Source organism: Propithecus coquereli, unplaced genomic scaffold, assembly GCF_000956105.1.
Source record: "Propithecus coquereli isolate 6110/MARCELLA unplaced genomic scaffold, Pcoq_1.0 Scaffold154, whole genome shotgun sequence".
Classification (NCBI taxonomy): Eukaryota; Metazoa; Chordata; class Mammalia; order Primates; family Indriidae; genus Propithecus; species Propithecus coquereli.
The window spans coordinates 2,821,518-2,844,570 of record NW_012139858.1 but is presented as its reverse complement, the minus strand read 5'-3'; the positions used below and the strand labels follow the sequence as shown (position 1 = coordinate 2,844,570).

General features: G+C 44.2%; 1 protein-coding gene across 1 annotated transcript in view; it reads left to right on the top strand.

The window, feature by feature from the left end:
* The window catches only part of PDZD2 (PDZ domain containing 2), a 271,445-nt gene that overhangs the window by 192,321 nt on the left and 56,071 nt on the right, over nt 1–23,053 (top strand). The window contains exon 8 of the mRNA XM_012640510.1: nt 19,905–20,016. Within this exon, the coding sequence (XP_012495964.1) occupies nt 19,905–20,016 (112 nt within the window). The remainder of the gene's footprint in view (nt 1–19,904; nt 20,017–23,053) is intronic.

Here is a 23,053-nt window from a genome sequence, read left to right as displayed (position 1 = left end):
TCTCCTTGCAGCCCAGGAAGACCAGGCCCGAGACTCAGCCCTGCAGGGGGCGGGATGCTTGGACAGCCAGTACAATCTACCCAGTCTGCCCTGCTGTGCCTAATAAAGATGCTGAACTACTGAAAAAAAAAAAGTTTTTTCTTTTTTTAGTTACACCTTCCCAATCCAAGATTCTTTGTTTTATAATTTTTAAAAACGAAAGAACCACTTCAATGAAAGAAACCTGGTACTGTGTTAATCAACTAAGTCACAAAGGCTGTTACTTCCCAGATGATAATGATTAAACCTGCCGCCAGCTTCCACTCAGACACTATTTTCGCTCCTGTAAGTCATGGTGTGCTCCGAGCACTTAGGCTGAGCAAAAGTAATACAAATGCTAAGGATCTGCCACGAGGATCCTTATGATTTATTTTTCATGGCTACAATAAATAGCAAGGAGATTTTCCTTTCAAAAAGCGCCATCCGTACTTAGAATAAAACCATATGGTGAACATCGAGTCCGAGGAGTACAGGCAGGGAAAAGAGAACGGGCGACACCCCGCAGTCACTTGCACGACTGCCATCCACCTCGGTGGGTTCTGGCTTCAGTGACGGGGCTCGCGCCCCACCGCCCACCGCCACTGTCCCCGCCACCACACTGAGGACTGAATGAAGACCACCACTTCATAGTCTAGCCCCTCCCCCGCACCGCCCTCGGCCTTGCTCCACCTGGGTGGCCATTCTTCCTTGACTCTCTTCACTTGCCTTCTGCTCTGCAGTGACAATATTTTAAAGAAGAACCTGGCCATGTCACTTAAGCGTTTAAAATAATTCAGTGGCTCTCAGTCACCCCAAGGTTATAACCGGCTCCTCCGTGTGGAATACTGTCAGCCCCGGACTGGTGGCGCCGCCTTTTCTCGTATACTCGCACCCAGGGGCTCCGTGCATGCGCACACGCACGCCCCTGCTGGCGCTGAGTCCACGCCTTCCTGCTTGCTGCTCTGTGCCTTTGCACCTGCTGTTCCTTCTGCCTGGAATAGCTTCTTTTTCTCCTGGCAAGATGCTTGGTGACCCAGCCCAAAGGTCACTCTTCCTCTTAAGTAAACCTTTCCTTGATCCCCAGAGTGATCTGGGCTGTGTCCTGCATTTGCATAGCATTGTGTATGTATTTCTGTCATGGTACTTGTCATCTTGGCTTCATAATTTATCTTTGTCCTGCTCTGTCTTCCTCATTAGAGAGTCACATTTCAAGGGCAAGGACCATGATGCCTTAAGCATCCCTCTATCCCTAGGACCCAGTGCAATACCTGGGATAGGAGAAGGGGTTGGATTCTCCTGTGATCCGTCACTCCTTGACCTCTTCCAACCCTCCCCTTGAAGCTTATCTGGTTCTTTTATGTCCTTAAGGTACAAGCCTGGGTCCCTGGGCCTCTGACTTTTCTGATTCGCAACTCCTGCCGCCAACAGGAATGTGCCCTCCCTGGGACCTCTCCATGTGCTCTTCAGAGGGATCTGTCCTCTGCCTCCTCCACCAGTTAAGGTGTCAGCAGTCGGGGGCACTGCAACATTTCAGGATCTGGCCTTGCCTCCAGTTGGAGAGTGAGGAAGAGCAATTCTCTTCTGGTCCTGTGGCCAGTTGAGAGTGGCTCTTCTGGGTGGTGCAGCTGAGTCCTTAGCCCCAGGAAGACAGTGAGCCATAATTCCTTCCTGCATGCTAAGACCCCCACAGAAGGGAGAGCAGATGTTGAAAGCAGCAGGGATGGCTTTGCTTTGAGGCACTGCACATGTGCCCGCGTCTTTGGTTATCTAAGTGCTGCCTTCCTCTCAAGGACCAGAGAAGTGCTAAGCTATCTGTGAAGCCTCCTTCTGCTTGAAGCATCTGGTCATCTCTCCTTCTCCCAAAGCTGCTAAGCCCTCCTCCTCTGGGCACTTAGCATCTGCTGTTCTCCATTTAAAGCTGCTTATCTCTTTGGGGAAGAAAAGGAAATACTGAAAGGTTTTAAACTTTTGCAGTCAGATATACCTCTTTGGGCTGTCTGTATCGAATGAAGTACGTTGTAGTCAACACATACTCATGACATATTTCTTGATTACAAAGCTGTCTGTAGAGTAGTGGTTCTCAAAGTGTGGTCCCTGGACCAGCAGCATGAGCATCACCTTGGAACTTGTTAGAAATACAGATCCCCTCCCAGATCTGTTAAATCAAAAACTCTTAGGGTGGCATCCAACAATCTGTTTTTAATAAGCCTTCCAGGTGACTTGGACTCAGGCTAAGGTTTGAGACCCCCCGTTGTAGAGTCCTCCAATAAAATGAGTGGCACATGTGTTGTTATTACTGGTTATCCAAGAAAGTGTGTGTCCTTTCTCAAGTGTAAACAATTAGAGTTCCTCTGAAAAAGAAAAAATAGGACTTTTCAGGAGAAAAAAATCCATGTTCTAGCCTACTGAGAGAGTCAGTCTTTTTAAAATGAAGAGAAGAGGAATAGTTTCAGGATAACAGGGTGTGAAATGGGTGATGCCTCTTAATAAGTGATTGGGAGCCTGTCTCCCTTTTCCTATTTTTAATAATAACAACAACAACAAAATGTAAGTAATGGTTGTCTTTGCCAAATCTGCGATCGTCAAAGCTCAGCTAGGAAGAGCTTGTTTAGCACATCAATCGGGAAACCTGTGTCTGCTTCCGTTGGCATCAAGGGAATCAGTTCTAATGTTTTTAGAATCATAAGTTTGGGAAACTCTTGGAGAACTTGTGAGCAATTAGGGTTTTAGACGGAATAAAGGATCTTATCTCTCCAAAGGAAAGTAGAGCTAAGCTGGACCTTACGATTCTGTAAGTCTGATACAGGCGATTGATTCTCTGTTGGTGGAACTGTCATGGGGTTTGAGAACCTGAAAGTCATTACCCTCAAGGGTAGATATTAATTCTATGGAAAGGAAGGAGAGGGGCCTCTCATGTTTTATTTCGATTGAATAATTGATAAAATGTCCACTCCGTTTCTGGAAATGTCTGGGCATTGAGGACTTTCATTGTAGCATCTGAAAGTATTATTTCTGGTTGATTCAAGCTGTTCTGAATGTGAAAGTATCTCTCATTTGGGGCCTGATCTAGATTTTTCTGGTGAATGAAATTTAGAGTCTAATACAAAGAACAATGAGCACCAAGTGGGTAAACTTGATTAGTATTAAAACAGAAAGACACGATGTCTGCCTGGAAATCAGATCTGCGCAGAGTAGAACTATTAATGCAGAGACACCGGCCTGGGGCTTCCTGAGCCTTTTGTAAGGGGAGCGAGTGTTCTTTTCCTAAAGCCTCGAGGGTGGAGTGTTACAACGTAGGCTGCTTCTGTGGGGGTGGTGGGCTGTGCTCCTGAGCCTGAGTCCCAGGGCGGTCTCAGCCTTTGCTTGTAGAGTCTGTGCCTGGTTCAGGAGCAGTCTGTCCTTCTCTCTGGGCTTCCACTTCTTGCTTATCTAACTTCGGGATTCTACTCTTCCAGGAAGTCTTTCCAGATACACGTATCCTACCTGCCTGGGCCCCTAGTATGCAGTATGCCCCGTATTGTCTGTGCTTCATGGCCCTTAACCCAGATTGTGGCAACACAGTTATTCATGTGACTCCATACTTCATGTCATCCTCCCCATTAGTAGAGGATCCATGGGGACAGGGACCATGTCAGGTTTGCTCACTTGTACATCCCAGGTGCTCACTGAAGACTCAGTATCCGTGTAAGAGAAGGATGGATGGTCGATGTTCCCTCTCACATTCCCATAACGTCCTCTGCACACCTCTCATCGTAAGGTATGGTCACCTTCCATTGACCTGCCATTCTTCCCCAGCATACCATGTATCAAAAATGGACACAGTGCACAGTAACTGTTGTTTCTGTCCCCAAACTAGAGAGTCTGTCTGCTTCTCCCTCCTGAGATTATCTGTGTGAGATAAGAGTATCAGTGACATAGAAATTGTTTTTCCATGTATAGCATTGTGAGAACACAGCATCCTTTCTCTTAAAATAGGGTATTTGTGATAGGACCTCATTAACAAATAAGTAGATTTCTTCTTGTTCGTTTGGTTAAGGCTAGAAATCTACAAGCGGCTAGAAGGAATTTAGGTCTTGATTTTTAACAAATCAACGGCAATGGCAAAGGATTAAACATGCCAAGGGGAGTTGGCAAAATAACAAGTGAAATGTAGGTGAAATGACCAGCCAAAAAGGCACTGGGAAAAGAGCCAAGAGCTGCAAGTGTCGAAGATGTGGGTTCTGGTAAATAGAACCTAAAGTGTCGGAGCCACAAGGAACCTTGGAGATTAGCTGGCCCAAGCCTTGCGTTTTATGGGCTGGAAACCTATGTTGAGAGGGAAGACTGAGGAGCTCCACTGGTAGCTAACTTGTTCACCTGGAAAAGTCAGGTGATCGCTTGAAGAAGCTATGAGGGAAAAACAAAGAGCCAGGAAGTAAAGGTGAACACACTAAGAGTTCATACACGTCACAGAAACGCAAGGAGCAGAGCTGTGTGTGTAGACACATCAGTGTGCACAGGGAGCTTTGCACTCCTGTCTACCTAATATCCAGTGGAGTGTGCAGGGGGTGCAGCTTAGGTTGACTGATCCTCAGGTCCCCAGATGCCGCTCTGGAGAGGCCCATTCGGCAGGTCTGAGTGGGGTGGGGCCAGGGTATTTTCAGAAGCTTCCCACGTGATTCTGATGCTCACCAGATTTTAAAAAGCAAAAGTGGCGGGGCCCCTGGCTAGGGGCTGGATGAAGCCCAGGGACCTGTCTGTATGGCTTTGAGACAAGGGGAGGTTTTAGGCTCCCAACTGCCTTCATCCTTTCTGCAGTTTGGGGACAGAGGGAGCGAGGCCAAGGTGCTTGTGGTACGCATGGGAAACCTGGAAGCACAGAACCCTCGTGAGCTTAGACTTGCTTTGCACATCTTTGTTCTCGTTGCCTGCCCAGACACCAGTTCCTGGCATATAGGCTGGTGCTGTGGATGCAGGAACTATATTATTCCTGGCAGCAGCCTGAAGCAGGCAGCAGCGCATGCTGATCCACAACCACACCCCATCCCTCCACTGCCCCAAACTGTGAACTTCTCTCTCCCTCCTCGGTCTTGTACTTCTCCAAGTAGGTCTCAGTTCACTTCGATGTTCCGTAAGCAACACTTCAACTGGCACAGGACGTAAAAAAAGGTTGCATGAAACTCATTGCCGTATGTAGAGCTGCCAGAGCAAGATAAGAAAGAAAAGCCTGCAATTATTACTGGTCTAAGGAAAGGAGATGTAAATTTGGGGGTGGTTTTTGTTTGGTCTGGTTTCATACTTAAGGAGATGAAGTGATTATTGAAAATGGGTAGGGGCAGAAAGGAGATAAGAATAATTATTTGGCCAGGATGAATTGCCTGGAAAACTGCTGATGTTGAATTAGGCTTATTCCCGTGGCACAGTTTCAGGGGCCTGTTCCAACTGGCTACCTGGCTCTGCGCTGCATTTTTATCCAGGCAATTTGCAGTTCTCAAGGAAGTAAACAGCTCGTGTTATTTGCGTAGAAAAGCAAATATTGTGTTCCACATGGCGCCTCATGGAGCAGTGGTCCCCAGAGTGGAGTGGGCACTCCAGAGGGGAGGCCAGAGGTCTCTTGGGGTGTGGGAGGAAAATATCAGAACATGTGTAGATCTTATCTGATTTCAGATTCTGTGCTTTATAGTGCATGTAGATATTAGCATGGTATTTATAATTTATGAATCTATGTTGGGAATACTTGATGACTTCGCAGTCTAAAAAGACTGACATCATAGCACGGAGCATTGGAAATACAGTTAAAGAAATCTCCTTAGTGTGCAATTAACTTTATCATCATCCGTTGGATTTGAAAAATTCCTTCACATTTCAGTGAAAATAAAATATGAACTACTAGAGCATATAATAAAGTTTCTTTGCCTTCAGGTTAATTTCTTTTATGAACATAATATTGTGGAAGTCCTGTAGTGACTTTATCACTTGAAGTACGTTGCTCCCTGTCTTCGCATATTCCATTACAGCAATCCAAGATGCCTTTTAACCCTGTCCCCTTTTATAAATTTCTCTCTTATTCATGCCCCCCCTACTTTCTTAATTTAGGGTTACATGTCCTCTGGGGGTTTAAATCTGTGGTCCGTTGAAATGTAAAGTAGAATATATTAAGACATAAAGGAAGGTGGCAGTTCAGAAATGAAGCTGAAATAAAAATTTCTTTGGCCGTAGACAAAATGATGGCAGTAATTACAAGAGAAAAAAAACGGGATAACGTGACTCATCTCAGAATAACATTGTTGATGAGCTTCGCTAAGCCTTTAAGGTAACAAAAATCCTTGATGTATGTGTCTTCTGACTGTAAATGGAGTTAATACTGATGGACCGTCAGGATCTTACTCTAAGAGAAACAGGAGATCCCTACTTAGTTTCCAGTCCAATTACTGTGCTGGTTTTTAGGCAGATGACAAAATTGCCTTTGACGGTGCATAATGAATTAGATAAATGGGCATCGAGGGCTGGGCGGGGGACACACCTCACTTAAAGACTTCAGGAGCATTGGAAGATTGGGAGTTTTCGACACTTTTCTCTTTTTAGCCACATCTTATGCAACATGGTAGCGCAGAGCCTGGGAAATAAAAACAAAGCAAAATACAAGAGGTCAGAAGTTCCCCTGTGGAATCTAGGACAGAAATTTCACAAAGAAATAGGCTATTTCAGACAAAAAGAATTCTCCTCGCCCCACTCCCTACTGTGGCTGTTTGCTTGCCTGGCTTTCTGTTTGCCGTTTGTTTGCTTGTTTTTGCTTGCCTAGCTTTTTACATAAGTTCTGATTTAGCTCAGTAAGTTGACATTTGCAGAAAAAGAAAACCACGCCTCTCCCTTCTGGTTCTTGCTTTTATTCCTTTACTTGAAATAACCTTCCTTTATACTCCTTGACTATCAAGATTCTAAAGCTCTTCATTCCTCAAAGAGACTTTTCTAACTACTCTGGCCTTTGGTCATCTCTTCTTTCCCTGATTGCCCATTTTGCCTGTTTCTCACATTTTAGCACTTAAAAGCAGAAAGTCAGCTCCTTGTTTATAAATAGATGTTTTTAAAAGTTTGTTGGTAAAGCTCTTGTTTAGATATTCCATTTTATTTCCCCTTGAAACAAATATATTTACTTAGCAAATATTTGTGGAACTATCTTTTAAGCTACGAGTAGCAAATAGGGAGTCCGTGTGTCACCTACCCACCACCCCTCCTCTTTACATCCCAGGGCAGACAGCTCTGATTCTTCCTAATATTCTTCCCACTGATGCCAGATACAACCCCAGAAGTTTACAACATGGCCCGCAGGTGTCCACACCCAAGTCATTGTACGAGTGAACCCTGGATGGCGGCCAGCTCAACATCTCCGTCCACACGCTGAGCACGGTGCTGGGTGCTTTTGGGGATACAAAGAGATGACAGGCAGAGTCTTTCTTCCTCGCTTATGGCATTTATTATTACATATTCTATGATGAATTATTGTTACTTCTCTACTTTTCATATTTCCCTCTTCTGTATAATAAATCCTCAGGAGCCACGTGCAGTATGAACCTAGAGAAGAGAGATCTGGTTCTGTCTCGGACATTTGACTATTCCGTAGGATTTCCACAGGGACACCCAGAAATGGGTGACATTCTGGAGCAGAAAAATAACACGTACAATGGTCCACAAACAGGAAATGTTAAGGCCTGTTCTGAGATCAACAGTAAGTCTGTGAAAGGCAAATGTTCAGCCCATCCTTTTAGTTCCAGAGTAAAGAATTATGACTTCTTTTCCACAGAAAGTGACTCATTGATGGTTTCTCGGTTGAGTGACAGGGTCAAAGATTTTGTTTTAAGATTACTCAAGCAGCAGGGCAGAGGAAGATGGGATTGAGGAAAGGGGGTTGGAGGTGGAGCAATGGATTAGGAGGCCTTTGTCACAGCCCCACTGAGGAGGAACCAGAGCCTGTGCTGGAGGAGGGGTGGCGGGGAAGGTGGGAAGCGATGTGAGTGACAGGTCAGTAGAAGCTAGGGACAGAGGCAGAGTTAGGGTGGCGTTCTGGGAGCAAGGGTTCCATGCTGCTGGAAGAGGAGGATGAAGTTTCCTTCCCTTTTCTCCTGAAGGCAGAGTTGACCTTAAGCAATATTTTGAATAGGGTTCTACTTGCCTTTGAACCTTCCCACCTCCTGCTGTCCCCTCCACTCTCTTGCTGGCTGCCGTCTTCAAAGGCCTGGAGCCCAGTGCCCTCCTCCTGGTTTCAACTCGGCACTGAGTTCCCCTTTCCTTCCCTCTTCTCCAAGACATATTCCCTCCTTTCACCACCACCACAAAAGACCAAAAAACAAACCAACCCTTTTCATTTCTTCCAAGCAGTATGTTTGTTAGTAAAGCAGTCTGATTTAAAACCAGTATAAATGGTGGCTAGTGATCCTTCACTAAGTACGTGCATTTTGCAAAGAGAATCCTTGTGATTTCAAATGAGTTTCTTGTCGGTATCATTTTGCTTATTTTTTTAAAAAAAATCAGTGTCATTTTAAAATGAAATATGAAGATAAAATCAGGCAACCTGGATGACAAGGATATTTTTAGAGGAAATGCCATGGTAGATCCGTGAACCTTGCCCTCTGGTAGCCATTTCCTCAAGATGTCCCCACTTGTCAGTTCTTTCCCTTCAACTTACTAAGTTATGTTTTCTAAAAACTCTCAAGCTTTTTCACCATGGCCTTAGGTAGGGATAGAGGTCGGGAGGGCTAGAGTATGAACTATTCCTATACAGTAGGTGTCTCCTTCCCCTGTCCGCGATTTTGCTTTCCGCAGTTTCAGTTACCCAAGGTCAGTGGTAGTCAGAAAATATTAAACGGAAAATTCCAGAAATAATTTACAAGTTATAAATTGCACACCATTCTGAGTAGCATGATGAAATATCACACTATCCAGCCCAGGACGTGAATCATCCCTTTGTCCAGCATATCCACGCTGCCTACACCACCCCCTATTAGTCCCTTTGTAGTTGACTCGGTTATCAGTCAGCTGCCATGGTACCACAGTGCTTATGTTCCAGTCACCCTTATTTTACTTCACAATGGCCCCGAAGTGCAAGAGTAGTCATGTTGGCAATTCGGATATGCCAAAGACAAGCCATAAAGTGCTTCCTTTAAGTGAAAAGGACTTAATAAGGAAAGAAAAAAAATTGTACACTGATGTTGCTAAGATGCATGGTAAGAACAAACCTTCTATCCATGAAACTGAAGAAAGGAAAAGAAATATGAGCTAGTTTTGCTGTCACACCTCAAGCTGCAAAAGTTATGGCCACAGTGCATGATAGGTACTTAGTTAAGATGGAGAAGGTATTAAATATATGAATGAAAGACATTGCACAGAAATGTGTTCCGACTGACAGTAATCAAGTTTGGTACTGTCTGAGGTTTCAGGCATCCCCTGGGCTCTTGGAACATCTTCCGGATAAGGGAGGACTGCTATAGAGGAGGGGTCAGGGACTGCAAGGCCAAATAGTAAACATTTCAGGCTTTGCTGGCCAGTCTCTGTTGTAACGGCTTCATTCTGCCTTTTGCAGTTCAAAAGCAGCCATAGGCAATATATAAACTAATGGGCATGACTGCGTTCCAATAAAACTTTACAGAAACAGCTGTTGGGCCAGATTTGGCCCCCAGGCTGGAGTTTGCCAAGCCCCACTGTAGGTGATCATTTGTGAGCCTGGGACAGCCTCTCTCCTTGCTTCTTCCCGTGGGGCCCCACGTGGCACATCTCCACTTTCCTGGTAGATTCTTAAAGAAGAACATGTCTTTAGAAATATATATCAGCACAACAGCATGAACCCAACACCACTCCTGCAAAGAAAGAATTCAGAAGGCAGCTCATGTTGATCTAGAGAAGGCCGCAGAAGGCCTTAGGGTACTGCCTGGAACTTAACAGTGAGCCAAGATTTCACCACGACATCTTGCTTTTCATCTAAAACCTGCCTAAATGGCATGCCCAGTTAAAATAATAATCTTCTGTTACAATAAAGCTGTGTAAGAGTATGAAATGTCCTCTGAGAGGTTTGTCTAGAAAAATGCCCTGGAAGAGTCGGATGTGTTTGCTGTCACTGCTAAATTGGACTGGACTTAGTGGCTGTGTCAGGGCACCTCTGACAGTTCATCCCTTGCTTTCTTTCCTGCCAATCCTCCTCTGTAGTTCTTTGGGCTCTTTTACATGCCTTTGTTTTTTTTAACAGCTCTCCCACCTTTACTTTTTGTATGTCTTGAAATTTTCCTGTACACAGATACCAATTTTATTTTGGAGCTTAGGGTAAAGCGTATCATAGTTCTGCTCCCAGAGATATGTCCAGCGCGATGACCCTGGCAGGCAGCTCCTGCTGAGAAATGACGCAAGGGCCTGCCTTTAGTAGCCAGCCCCCAAACCCAGAGAAGAGCTCCAAACCTCACAGTTTTCCCACCCACTAGGTCGTGGAACCATGGCAAAAGTGAGAGAGCCCTACTTCATACTGTACCTCAATACCAAATCTCTACCAAAGAGGGACGTGTGCAGATTCTCCTTGACATCCACATCCCCTGGGGAAGAGATTTTCAAAGAACTAAGAGTCACTAGAGGACACTGTCCTTTCTTGGGAAGGTGGTGCATACTCATTACAAGAAGGTCAAATGTGAGCTAATGACTGATTATGTTCCTATACCCTTAAAGGTGATTTCTTTACCTCAACTTTGTAAGGAACCAAGAGATCTATTTAATTTGTATGCATAAAAATCACACAAATAATCACCCACAAAGTGTGTTAAGTCCATTCAAATGATTTGGGGATGATGAATGGGAGGAAACTGGCAATGGGCTCAGAGAGAACAAGGGCAATATTATTTCATTTGCGGAGCCACAGCCTGAGCGTCTCAGTGGACATCAGCTGCAGCTTCCCCCACCTGCATCTGACGACCTCTGATCTGCGCACACATGCCCTGCACGGACCAGAGCGTGCTGTGGGTTGGCGAGATTTACTTTTTAATTTTACTGTTTTCCTCTTCAGTTCTAAGCTGCTCTCTCTGTTGGAAAGCAGTGAGTCTAGTGTAGATTTGTGTTTGAATTTCTGCATGCAATTTGCAGGCTTCTTGCTACTCTGTGTTGATTTATTGTCGTTCTGATTCCCTTTTTCTGAATGGTTATTCATTCCCAGCCTAGGCCTCTCTGATGGCCATCTGGTTCTCCTTCGGTCACTCAGACATCTGCCCCAGAGATTTGGAAAATGAGATTCCTTTGGCAGCCTAAAAATAATCTTAGTGTGACTGAAGTCCGAAAGGGAAATCACCATGCTCCTCTGTCCTGTGGATACCGAGCGGGGGAAGGAGCCAACAGAGCTTCCTGGGGATTTGGAGCTTGGATGTCTTCTGTCACATCTGCAGATTATTTTTTTTTTCAAGTGCTGGGAACCATAACAACATGGCGTGAACTGGGTGCAACCGGTCCTGAAGTTTTCTTTGGGACCAGATATGCTTGCGCAATGGAAATGGTTGGAGATAAAAGCCATGCTTTGCACGGTTTGTTTGTAAGCCTTCAAGAGCTATCTGAAAAAGACAGATGTTGCTCAGGAGTTAAACATTGTATTAGTCACAGTGTGTTCCAGGAGATCTCATAAACGCTTTGAACAGCAGTTATAGGACATTTCTAAGAACTAGACTTTTAGCTTGGACCCAAAGGCCCTGTGTCATGGGTAATGATGGTTTAGTCCCCACCCTTGAAGACTAAAATTTGCCAGAAGCTAAAACTCAATCCCTATGGTATTTCTCATCCAAAATTATTTCTAGCCACATTGCCCAGTGGAACTTTTCAGAAGTTCTGCGGTGAGATAAAATGTCAACATAATGATGGTATTCAAATAACTAAAATGCCAACAAATTTATTTATTTTTTCCTAGTTCTCAGAACCTGTGAGAATGCCAACAAATTTAAATCCCCTTGTAAGTCATAATCCAAAAATGTTAAAATCAAAAGTAATTAACATCTAAACTTAGATTTCCTTGATTTTGAGTTAAAAAACCAAAGCATTTAATGGCCACGTTTTGATCTCTCCTATTTCTTAATTTGTTCCATCTTATCTAATAAGACCCTTGATGCTGGGTGCTGGAAAGAGATTGTGTTTGTCAGCATGTGCAGTCTGGGTTGTTTTCCACTGGAACAAATACGGTTTCTTCAACTTTAAGAAGGTTGGATTCATTCCAGCAAGTCTCTCCTGTGATTTACTTTTTAGTGACATGTAAACAGAGTAAATGGACCCACAGTGGTATCAAAACACTGGCTTCACACCCTCGACATTTAGAAAAACGAGCCAAACCCCAGCCCTTAGACAGTTGTCCTAGGCAAAATTTTGTTCTTAAGACCTTAATTTAATTTTACTAAAGACGACGCCAAGAACTGTAAGAAGTCTAAGATTTTACACTGTAGTTTCATGGATGCTGGCAGAAGACATGAGATTCCTGGGTCAGAGAAAAATGACATTATTACTCATGGCACAGAAACTAGCTTTTGGCTTTTTTTGATCCCAGTTTAGGATTCAATCTCAGTTTAGAGGTTCATGTGTTCACATCATTTTCCTTGCCCCCAGTCCTGTGGCAGTTATGTAGAGGGGCTCAGGTAAGTGCACATGTGGTGTGGATTTGCATAATGTCTGAGGAACCCTGAGCATAGACAACCTCAATCTTGTATGATGGGCTACTAGCAAACCTTTCATGATGCTCCCGAGGAAGACATTATTTTACTGGACAGTAAGTAAACATGTCCCTTCCTCCTGAGACACTATCTCTAACTTTCTAGGCTGTTCACCCTAAACATCCTTGAAAAGATAGATAATCCAGGGTAAAAACAGCCTATGCCTCTGTTCACAAACCAGAAGTGCAAGAGATCCATGGAGAATTCTCTGCCGACATGCTATAGCAGAGAGACTCAGTAATATCAAGTAAAAGAAGGTTGATGATAAGATTCTTGGCTTCTCTTAAAGATGCCAGTCAGTCTGACAGTTGTCCGGAGTTCATGACCATGAACTTAAAGTCAACTGGCAGGAATCTTCCTCCCAACTGGGGTTGGGGGAGATCAACCTGGTCTCACTTAAAGTGCTTTTCATGTATATTCAAAAGCTTCTTGATTTGCATTTATACTTTGAGATAAAAGTATAGGGCTTCCTGGTGTACTGCATCATTTTAAGTCCTGGGCGGCATTTTCCATTTCTTCTGCCTCTTGGCATAGAAGTGCTTAGACTGCAGAAAATGCACCTCCTTCCCCATTTGTTCAGCTGGAAAACACCCTCTACAGATTCATGAACCAGACTTGCTGTTGATGATGCTAGAGCTTATGCCCCTAATGAGCTAGTAAGGGCTAATACCTCTGCCACCTGCTCCTTGAGAGATTTCATTTTTTTCTCAGGTTTTGAATGTTCCAGGGGTTGACTAGCATTGCTTTCTGCTGTATATGTCTGGGCAGTAATTGGATATGCCTCTAGTGATTCATATCCTTCCCCTTTGGGGAAAATTCACTTAAGTTTCTTTTTAACCTGCTGCTTAAATTGGTTCCTTTTCTTCTTTTATAGTCCTGCTTGCTGAATTTGGGTGCTTTTTTATATTTCTTCTGTTCCTTTGCTTTCTGACTCAGACTTTGTTTTTCTAAAATACTAATCTAGATTCTATCATATGGGGTCCATCATTGTGAAAGAGAAGGAATCATATCCATTGTTCAACTGTATCTTGACCACCACCACGTCTGAGTGAGCTAATTCCATCCTAGGAAATGTTCTCCCATCAGACTAACATCAAGTTCTGGCCTGTTATCATCCTGCCTGGATGCCCTTTGGTATTTCTCGTGTTTACTTCCTCTAGAGTCCTTAATGTCATACATTTCTCAGGCCACTTCTGTCAGGACAACAACAATAACTATGTCCCTGTAAAATTTACCCGGGATTTTTTCACTCTTCCTGGTCATCTTTACAGCTCAGCTTTAAATCTGTCTACACTTGCCGATCTCTCTTGATATAGCTGTCCCAAGTCCTCTTTCTAAAGCTCTTCACATGTAGTTTTAAAATCACACACATCTCTCATTGTTTCCTGGGCCTGAGATCCCACTCTCTTCTCTGCGGTTTTGCCCCCGTTCCTCAGGTAGACTTTACGTCCCGGTCATACCCATCCCCAGTCTAGGAGTAACTGGGGCATCCACCTGCTTTTGTGTGACACCAACTTGAAGATACCTGGGAACTAGCACATCCCTCTTCCTCACACATCCCAGCTCCCCTTCAGATCTGTAGAGACAGTTGTCTAAGATCTCATCTTTTCTTTTAAGGAGATAATCTCTTTTCCTCTAGCTAATCATGTATTTCTTTATTTTTTCTTTTCCACTGCTCTTATTCTGATCACAGGACCACAGCATGTTTTCAAATCTTCCTTGCTGTTGTGTGAAAACCTGATTTGTAAAAACTAAGTGCTCCAAGCACATGCCTTGAAAACTGCCTCCTTAGCTGTAAGATTTGCAGTCATTTTATGAAATCTGTTTCCCCCATCTTCAGTCCAAGAAGATGGCCTCTCTCTTTGGATTCCCATTGGTTTGACTTTGTTCATTAACTAAATCTCCCTTCCCATAGGTATGAAGTTGAAATCTGTATCTCTGAAGTATAGAGCTACAGACACGCTCAAGGTAATCTTCAAATACGGAAGCACCCTGAGGCCTGTGGGGAGAACACTTCAACTTTTTTTTTTTTTTTTTAATTTCAACTAAAACTTTCCTATACCCTTATGATATACATTAGATACTCTGCTGGTCTCCCACATCCATTCTTATTTACTCCTCATAATAACCCTATGAGACAATTGCCAGGTAATCTTAACCCTTTAAAAGTAAATACAGTTGTTCCTTTTTTACATAATGAAAGAACTGCCTCGGACATCAGCGATCTATTAGTATATTATGGGCACGATATGTGCTGCTACCCATGGTACGTGTCAGTTGCGTTATACTGTGCGTATACCTCGTGTGCTTGCGGTTTATACATTGAGCAGAATAGGTTTCCCTAAATGCTGGTTAAAATACGTATATTGGGAATAGGAAGCAGCGTGATGATGGTAACCCTTTCCTCATTCGTAGGCAGCTGGGAAGCATCCATTCTCCCATTCTTCATCTCTGGAGTAAACTCAGGGGAGGGCAGGAAGAAGCCGGGAAGTTGCAGCTCAGTCCTGCATCTCCTTTGGAGCCTGGTTCCCTTTGGCTCAGGGCAGTAGTGAGTTACAGGGGCCCAGGCCGGGTCTCTGAGTTCTTTGTTAGCTCTCTAGGGGATTGCGATGCACTCCTAAGTTTGTCTCGGTCATTCCCAACCCCTGGGAATCTCCCTCAGAATCAGACCACTGTAAATACCTGCGTGGACCACTTTCAACTCTCAGCCGTTCCTTGTGTCGCTGTTTCAGCCTTGCTTTCGTGTCCACTCCCAGAGGGCCTCTGTTGGCAGCCGCTGGGCTTTTTGGGAGTTCTCTCTGCAAATGGTTCGGCCTTCTTCAATCCCCATTTAGGATTCAGCTTCCTCAAGTCAGATCCTTTACCACATGTTTGCTTACTGGTTTCTAGAATTTTGTTACTGTTGTCTTCTGTTCTCTTTGCCCTTGTGGGATTGTGTCTATTTTTTGTTGTTGTTGTTTTCCCCTTCCCTGTCCTGTTAGTGTGGTTTCAAAATGGAAATCAGGAGAAATCTGCCACCTTTTGTCAGAAACCTATATTATTTAATTCTTAAATCCAGCCCCATTTTTCAGATGAGGACATTGACACTCAAAGAGGATGACTAATGTAACTAAGTTGCTGATAAAATGGTAGAACAAAGGTCTGTACCCAGGCAGCTTAAACACCCTGCCCTACCACCTCACTACAAAACTAGAAGCTAAAGATGCCTCTTCATCGAGAGAGAATTTTGTATGTTACAGGTGCGGAAAATGATGCAAACACAAAGGCTCTAACACGGAAATTAAATTGGCAAATTCAATTAGATTCCATTAATATAATGGCATTGTTTTATAACACATGAATTAGAAACTGCTCATGAATAATAGATTCTGTCAACTGTTTTGCTGAACCAAAGGCCTTCTGGAAGAACGTTTTGCAAATTTCATTTTGGAACAACTAAACTGACATCATTTCCAGAACAGTTTGATTTGTTCTGTGCGTGGGGAAAAAATACACACAGCAAAGGGACTCTCTTAGAGTGTGGACATTTTCAGATAATAGTCATAAGACTACGGAGAGGCTCATTGTGATCAAAATTGTACTTTGTGTGTTGCTACTTCCTGATATAATCTGGAACTAATGTGTCTAAGCAACCTACTTCCCATTCATTGACTTACAAGCCACTTAACATCATGACAAATCAGTTTTCTGTTACAAGAGGAAACAGTTCCATTTAAATTCAGAACCCAAGTGCCTGTAGTCCCAGCTACTTGGGAGGCTGAGACAGGAGGATCACTTGAGCCCAGGAGTTTGAGGTTACGGTGAGCTATGATTGTGACACTGTCCTCTAGCCTAGGAGACAGAGTGAGACCCTGTCTCTAAAGAAAAAAAGAAAGAATTCAGAACCTGACGCTAACACTTTCAGTGGTTTCTGAAATAAAATGTCACTCCTGCCTTGAGCTCAACAGAGTACCCTTTGCAACACTTGCGACATCTCTAGGTTCATCCTTATTGCCTCTAGCTATAGGCATTAGGGAGTAACATACATCATCTTTAGCATAAGATTTCTTTGGCAAAAGAAATCTTATGGGCATTTTGTAGATCATAGATATTAAATCTCATTTCGTTTTTTGGTGCATTGAGGGATTGGAGAAAAAAAAGAAAATGTTGTTTCAGGCTGTGACTCTCTTTTAAACCACCTCCCTTAGATTCTGAAAATAATAAGAGTTTACAGCATCTTTGTTTGCATCATAAGGACTTCAGATTTGGCATAGTAGAGGTATGGTCTCCTGCAACTCAACATCACTAATCTGTACTCACTTTTTTCCCACACAGTCTATCGTAGATCCCAGATACATGTTATACACAAATGTTACTTAAGGGTCTCAGTTTTATTTCCTCTTCTGTCAAATGGAGATAACAGTGTTTACTTTAGGATATATGTTTGCTGTGAAAATGAGGTGGAAAAAATTGAGGCGAATGACCTAAACACTTGTACAGTATTGACTATCCAAATTATTAGTTTAATTACAAAGCATCTTCAGAAGGAGAGGGGACGTACCCCAGTAATACATGAGGCTGGAAGTCCTCAGACGGAGAATCAAGTTGCAGCCTTGCCTGTCATAACTTGAGAAGCCCTGGGCGGGCTACCTTCCTTCTTGGGTGCTCACGGGAGTTCTTACGTCATCTCCGGAATTTTTCTTATCTTGTGCAAACCTGGGGCTGTGCTGGGGAGTAGAGGGGAAGACCGAAGGAGGAAACTTCCTAAGTCCAGAAACAGTAGCTGGGATGGTTTTCCTTCCTTGACATGAGCATCTCAGACAGGCTTTCTGATGGGTCGAGCCTTGGCCGCTGTGTAATAAGCAACCCATTGAATGGGCACCGCAGCAGGTCATAACTTGCCGGCCGGGGAATCCCTTTCTCTGCGGGCTGATGGCTTGGGTCAGGTGGTAAAACCAGAAAGAACCAGGAACTTAACTCACTCTCTGGCAATTGCTGTTGACAGTCTGGACACAGGTTCTTTCCGTGAAGTTTTTAAGCCAAGCCAAGGAGGGGCCCTGAGGCTTCTCTCTGGGTTATTCCCATTTGCACATGGCCCAGATCTCTGGCATATCACTGTGTGTGCAGTGATGTCAGGATTTGGGCTGCAAAAGACCCTCCAGAGAATCTCAAAAATCATCCTCAGGATTCCATTCTTGCCTTTTCTTCCTAATTTAAACCTGGACACCTGCCAGTCCCTGACATGGGAATATGAATGCACCAGATTTGTTATCTTTGTTTTCTGCATCAGGATTGCTCTCCTGATGCCCCTCCTCAGCTTTGCCTACATCTGCTTGTTCTCAGACCTTTTTATTCCTCTTCCTTATCCAGAAAGATACTTGAACTTGAAGAAGAAGAGGGAACCTTCCAAATTTTTTATATTAATACAAGATTTATATATGAATAATTACCTCTTAAAAGGGATTACCTGGGGAATTCCTCTAATTGCTTACTTCATACATTTTTATGTATTGGATTTTATATACAATGTTGTCTTAGTCCATTTTGTGTTGCTATAAAGGAATACCTGAGGTGGGGTAATTTATAAAGAAAAGAGGTTTATTTGGCTCACAGTTCTGCAGGCTGTGCATAAAGCATGACAGCAGCATCTGCTTGGCTTCTGGTGAGGGCCTCAGGCTGCCTCCACTCATGGCAGAACAGAGCGAGAACCCACCCACGAAGGAAGGCATTGATCTACTCGTGAGGGATCCACTGCTGTGACCCAAACTCCTTCCATTAGGCCCCGCCTCCAAGATGGGGGATGAAATTTCAACATGAGGTTTGGAGGGGACAAATATCCAAATCATAGCAAATGTATAATTTTTTATCAAAGGAGGGTTTTTTTTTTTTGCATTATAATTGCATGATTCTTCAATGACTGCTAAGTGTCAAAGGATATTTTATATGTCTTTTTAAAGTATGTATACGTTCCTTAGCAGAAATCTGATCTATTTTAATATAAGACTTTTTTCCTCCTTTTTATCCCCCAGAACCTCAAAGGAAAATAAAATTGCAAATGGGAAGGTTTATAGTTTTCATATATCTCATAAGTTTTGTACATGTAAATTCCACCCCCTCCAGATTTTTTTATAAACACTCTCAAATGTAAGAATTTCCTTTTCCTCTAATAAGCATAGTTTTTATTTTTTCTTAGCACATTTGACTTTTCTAGGATGGAGGACGCGATGAGCTTTGGCAGTGTCCTTTCTGCATCACCTCTTGGGGTCTGGTATCATAGACATACAACTTCCAGGTGTGTGATCTGACACACACAGAGCCCGGCAGTGCTTGATTCTGGGAGGTGTTTAATCAGTACTCGGGAGTGTAGTGCACGGAACATCTGGTTGATTGAGGGATATAGTTATTTGTAACAAAATCAACATTTAACCTTATTTTAAGAACCTTATGCCGGGCACGGTGGCTCACGCCTGTAATCCTAGCACTCTGGGAGGCCGAGGCATGTGGATCGTTTGAGCTCAGGAGTTCGAGACCAGCCTGAGCAAGAGCGAGACCCTGTCTCTACTAAAAATACAAAGAAATTAGTTGGACAACTAAAAATATATAGAAAAAATTAGTCAGGTATGGTGGCGCATGCCTGTAGTCCCAGCTACTCAGGAGGCTGAGGCAGTAGGATTGCTTGAGCCCAGGAGTTTGAGGTTGCTGTGAGCTAGGCTGATACCACAGCACTCTAGCCTGGGCAACAGAGTGAGACTCTGTCTCAAAAAAAAAAAAAAAAAAGAACCTTAGATTTGGATTTAAACTTCTGCTTTCACGTTTGTTGCAATTTGCATTATAGTCAAAAGCACTGGCCCACAAGTTAAAGGCCTGGGCTCTAGCTGGGGCTTTACCGTTGACCACTGGGCCACCACCTGGGGAACCTTGACCAATAAGTTGCCTCAAACGTAGAATGAGAGGTAAAGTGGCCCCAGGGACCCTTTCCAGTTCGAAACGTCCCTGGTTCTGTGCTGCAGGGTGAGGTGCGTGCTGAGGAGGAACATGCCAACGTGAGGCCGTCTGAATCAGCTTATCTGAAGGGCTGTGCTTAGATCCCGTGAACCTTTTCCTCACATGACACCTGTGTTGCTGCTCCTTGAACCTCGAGATAACTGCTTGGAGGGGAAAGCGTAAGTCAAGGCAGGGCCAGCCTCTCTCAGCTCTGTGCTCTCTGCATTCCAGATGCCTGGGACAGATGAGCCCCAAGATTTACATGGCACTGACGACTCCAAGGGGAATGTGGAAAGTCCCAAACAGGGCAGCAGTAAAACAAAGCTCAAGAGTCGTCTCTCGGGTAAGTGGGAACTCTCTGCCTGACGCAGCCTGCCTGAAAATGAGCTTCCAGCCTCAGGAGTGTGGAGCTAATGCCATTAACGGGATGAGCCCTTTTTTCCCTTGAAACCTCAAAATTGTTTTTCGCTTAGATGGTGCATGCCCCAGGCGTAATGACTGCATTCAGCCTGGCTACCCACGTGAATATTTTTATTGGAGTCATAACAAAGTGAATGTCAACAGCTCTGTGTGCTAAAACCTAAATTTCCTGTGTTTGGTTCATTTGCTTCGGTAGGATTTCAGGTGACCCTTTCAGTGGGCCGTCTCCCCAACAGCCTATCTTCCCCAGCGAATACTCCTCTCCCCAAAACCCTCGGTCCACCAGAACAAGTGGCAAAGGGCCATTTATCTAATATCAGATCCGTATCTCAACCAAGCAGGAAAAAGATAGGATGGAGTTGCAGCTTTGGAAATGAATAGATTCTACATCTGGGCATTTTCTTAAAGTCATAGCCTGTGCCCTGAGACAGAAAGTCAGTGTCGAAAGCGGAGGCTGTGCGCAGGAGGTGCGTTATGCTTTCGCGGGTCATTATGAAAGGCACCGTTCTAGGCACTTGGGCCTTTTCCTCCATAAAAAAAATTGAAAATTATATTTCCTGGCTGCGTTGGTAAAAAGATACAGGCTGGATTCATTAGTATCTATTTGTTACTATTATGTTCTCTCTTCTTTTTGCATTTAAAAAGAAATTAAAATGGAACCATTTTTTGTGGGTCCCTGGAAGTGGCATGGGCCGTCAGCACCTTGCTTGCTGGCCTAGTGGCGAAGTCAGCCTTGGCTCCCACTGTGATAGACACCTGGGACAGCAGGAAAAGCGAGCATTTTGCAGCCTGGCAGAACCATGCTCCCTCCTCAGCTCTTGAGTTACCTTACAACTGTGGGCTGGTAGGAACTGACTTTGAAAGATTGAACAGATTTTTTTTAATGCATATTAAAGCATCTAGCACAATGAAAAGTGTGCTAACATCAAAAAAAAAGGTCTGTTTCCCCTTCCTGCCACCCAAATCAGTGGGGACAGTGTGGCTGTGCTGCCACAAAGAGCATCTCCCTTCCTCGTTGCCCGGCCCGCTACTGAGTTTGTTCTCAGGAAGATGGCAGGTAAAGGAACATGAAATACATCTTTTTTTAAAAACCTGATTAACAAAATCAATTATACTTATGACTCAGAATAATTAGGCAGTGTTACATCTGCCCAAGTGTTAGAACGTGGGTTTGTGGCAGAAAGGAGTGGTGATGGCCAGCGGCTGAGGAGAAATCTGAAGGGAGACGTGGTGAAGGCTCTCGTGGGGATGGTGACCAGCTCCCCACCAGCCCCGAGGACCGACTGAGAGATATGCTGAAGTCTTGCATGTGTTAGGGTCGGGGAGTCGCAGGGCACCGAGGAGGCCTCTGGGTCCGCTGTCTTGGCAGAGTGATTCAGCACCTTACAGTTGGGTTCCTGGGGAGGTCTCCAGAGCTCTGAGGAAATACAGGGACCTCTGAAACCAGCGTGGTCACATTCCTCATTTTATGGATGATACCAGAGAAGTTAAGAGAATCCCAAAGGTCGCTCAGGCAGTGCCAGGACAAAGATCTGCCTCCCAGACAGTTCTTCCCCCCACCACCCTTTGGCTTCCTGGGGATCTTAAAAGGACTTCTGTTCCCCAATCTGGGGCTTTATGGATACATATGTGGGGAGGGGGACACAGCTGGAGGACCTTCCAGATGCCTGATTTTTCTAACTCTGTCCATACTATTCATTTAGAATGAGCAGCACATTCGACTGAGTCGTAAGTCCAGGGCTGGCCACTGTTCACACAGATGGATGCCACCCTCTCCCCCTGTGTCCTTCGCAGACGTCCAAGGCCATAACAAGGCCATGTAGCATAGGGAGGAGGAACATGCATGAATTGGGTAGAACTGAATTCACTTCCCACTACCATGTCTGGTTGCAGGACCTGGGACAAGTGACTTCTCTGGGTCTCAGTTTCTTCATCTGTAACATGAGGATTATAAAATAATGCATGTTTATTCTGCCAGTGAATGCGAGTGCCTTCTACATGCCGTGCCTTGTAGAACGACTGAGTTGAGAAAATGCACACAGCTCTGCCACTCCAGAGTGTGGCAGCAATGGGCCCTCACTACGCGGTGGCTGCCACTGTTATTGTCATTTTTATTCTTATTGTTCTTGCCTCTCTCCCTCTCAAGAGGGGAAGATGCTTGAATGGGTTCAGATAGGAAGGCCTCCTTGAGAAGGTGTAGTCCCAGGGAAGGGCACACGCACATACGCACAGTGACGGCCACTGGCTAAGGCACACACGAGAGGTACGAAGACTGGAGGTCTCTCTGTGATGTGGTGCTCAGGGGAGGCGTCCAGAGGATGCTCGGTAAAGGAGGGCCAGGATATTGGCAGGATTTGGTAAAATAGAAGATGGGAGGAGCAATGGTCTAGACTTGGAACAAAATGAATGAGAGATGTTGAGGGACAATGGTAATAAGTTAATTGGAAAAGTTTTTGGCAACTGTTTTTCCTCCTCAGCCGCTTGAAAGATCCAGTATAATCTGACAGTCACAATGATTCAATCCAGCAGAGCTTGTCAGTGTGATTAGGAGAAAGGACATAGCAGAATCTTGGGGTGGGAGATGATGGGTGAAGCTTCATGTGACTCACACATGCTCCCCATTTGGGAAAGGAGGGAAGGAGAGGACAGATCCTCCCCTCTGAGAATTATCGGTATCGAACAACAAATTCATAGAGCGTGGAAGTGGGAGATAAGACTGGAAACGTAATTTGGAAACACATTAAACAGGCTTAAGGAATTCAGCCTTCATTCGGTGCTGTGAAATATATTCATTCTAAAGATATTTGCATAAAAGAGACTTTAGTGTTATCAGTTCCTAATTTGTCCTGTAAATTTGGATATTTATTTCTTATTTTCTTTAAATGAGTCACTCTGGTATTCACCTATCAGTATATTAACCATAGACACTTCTGTATGTGGTTTTTCTTCTGTCGATGACA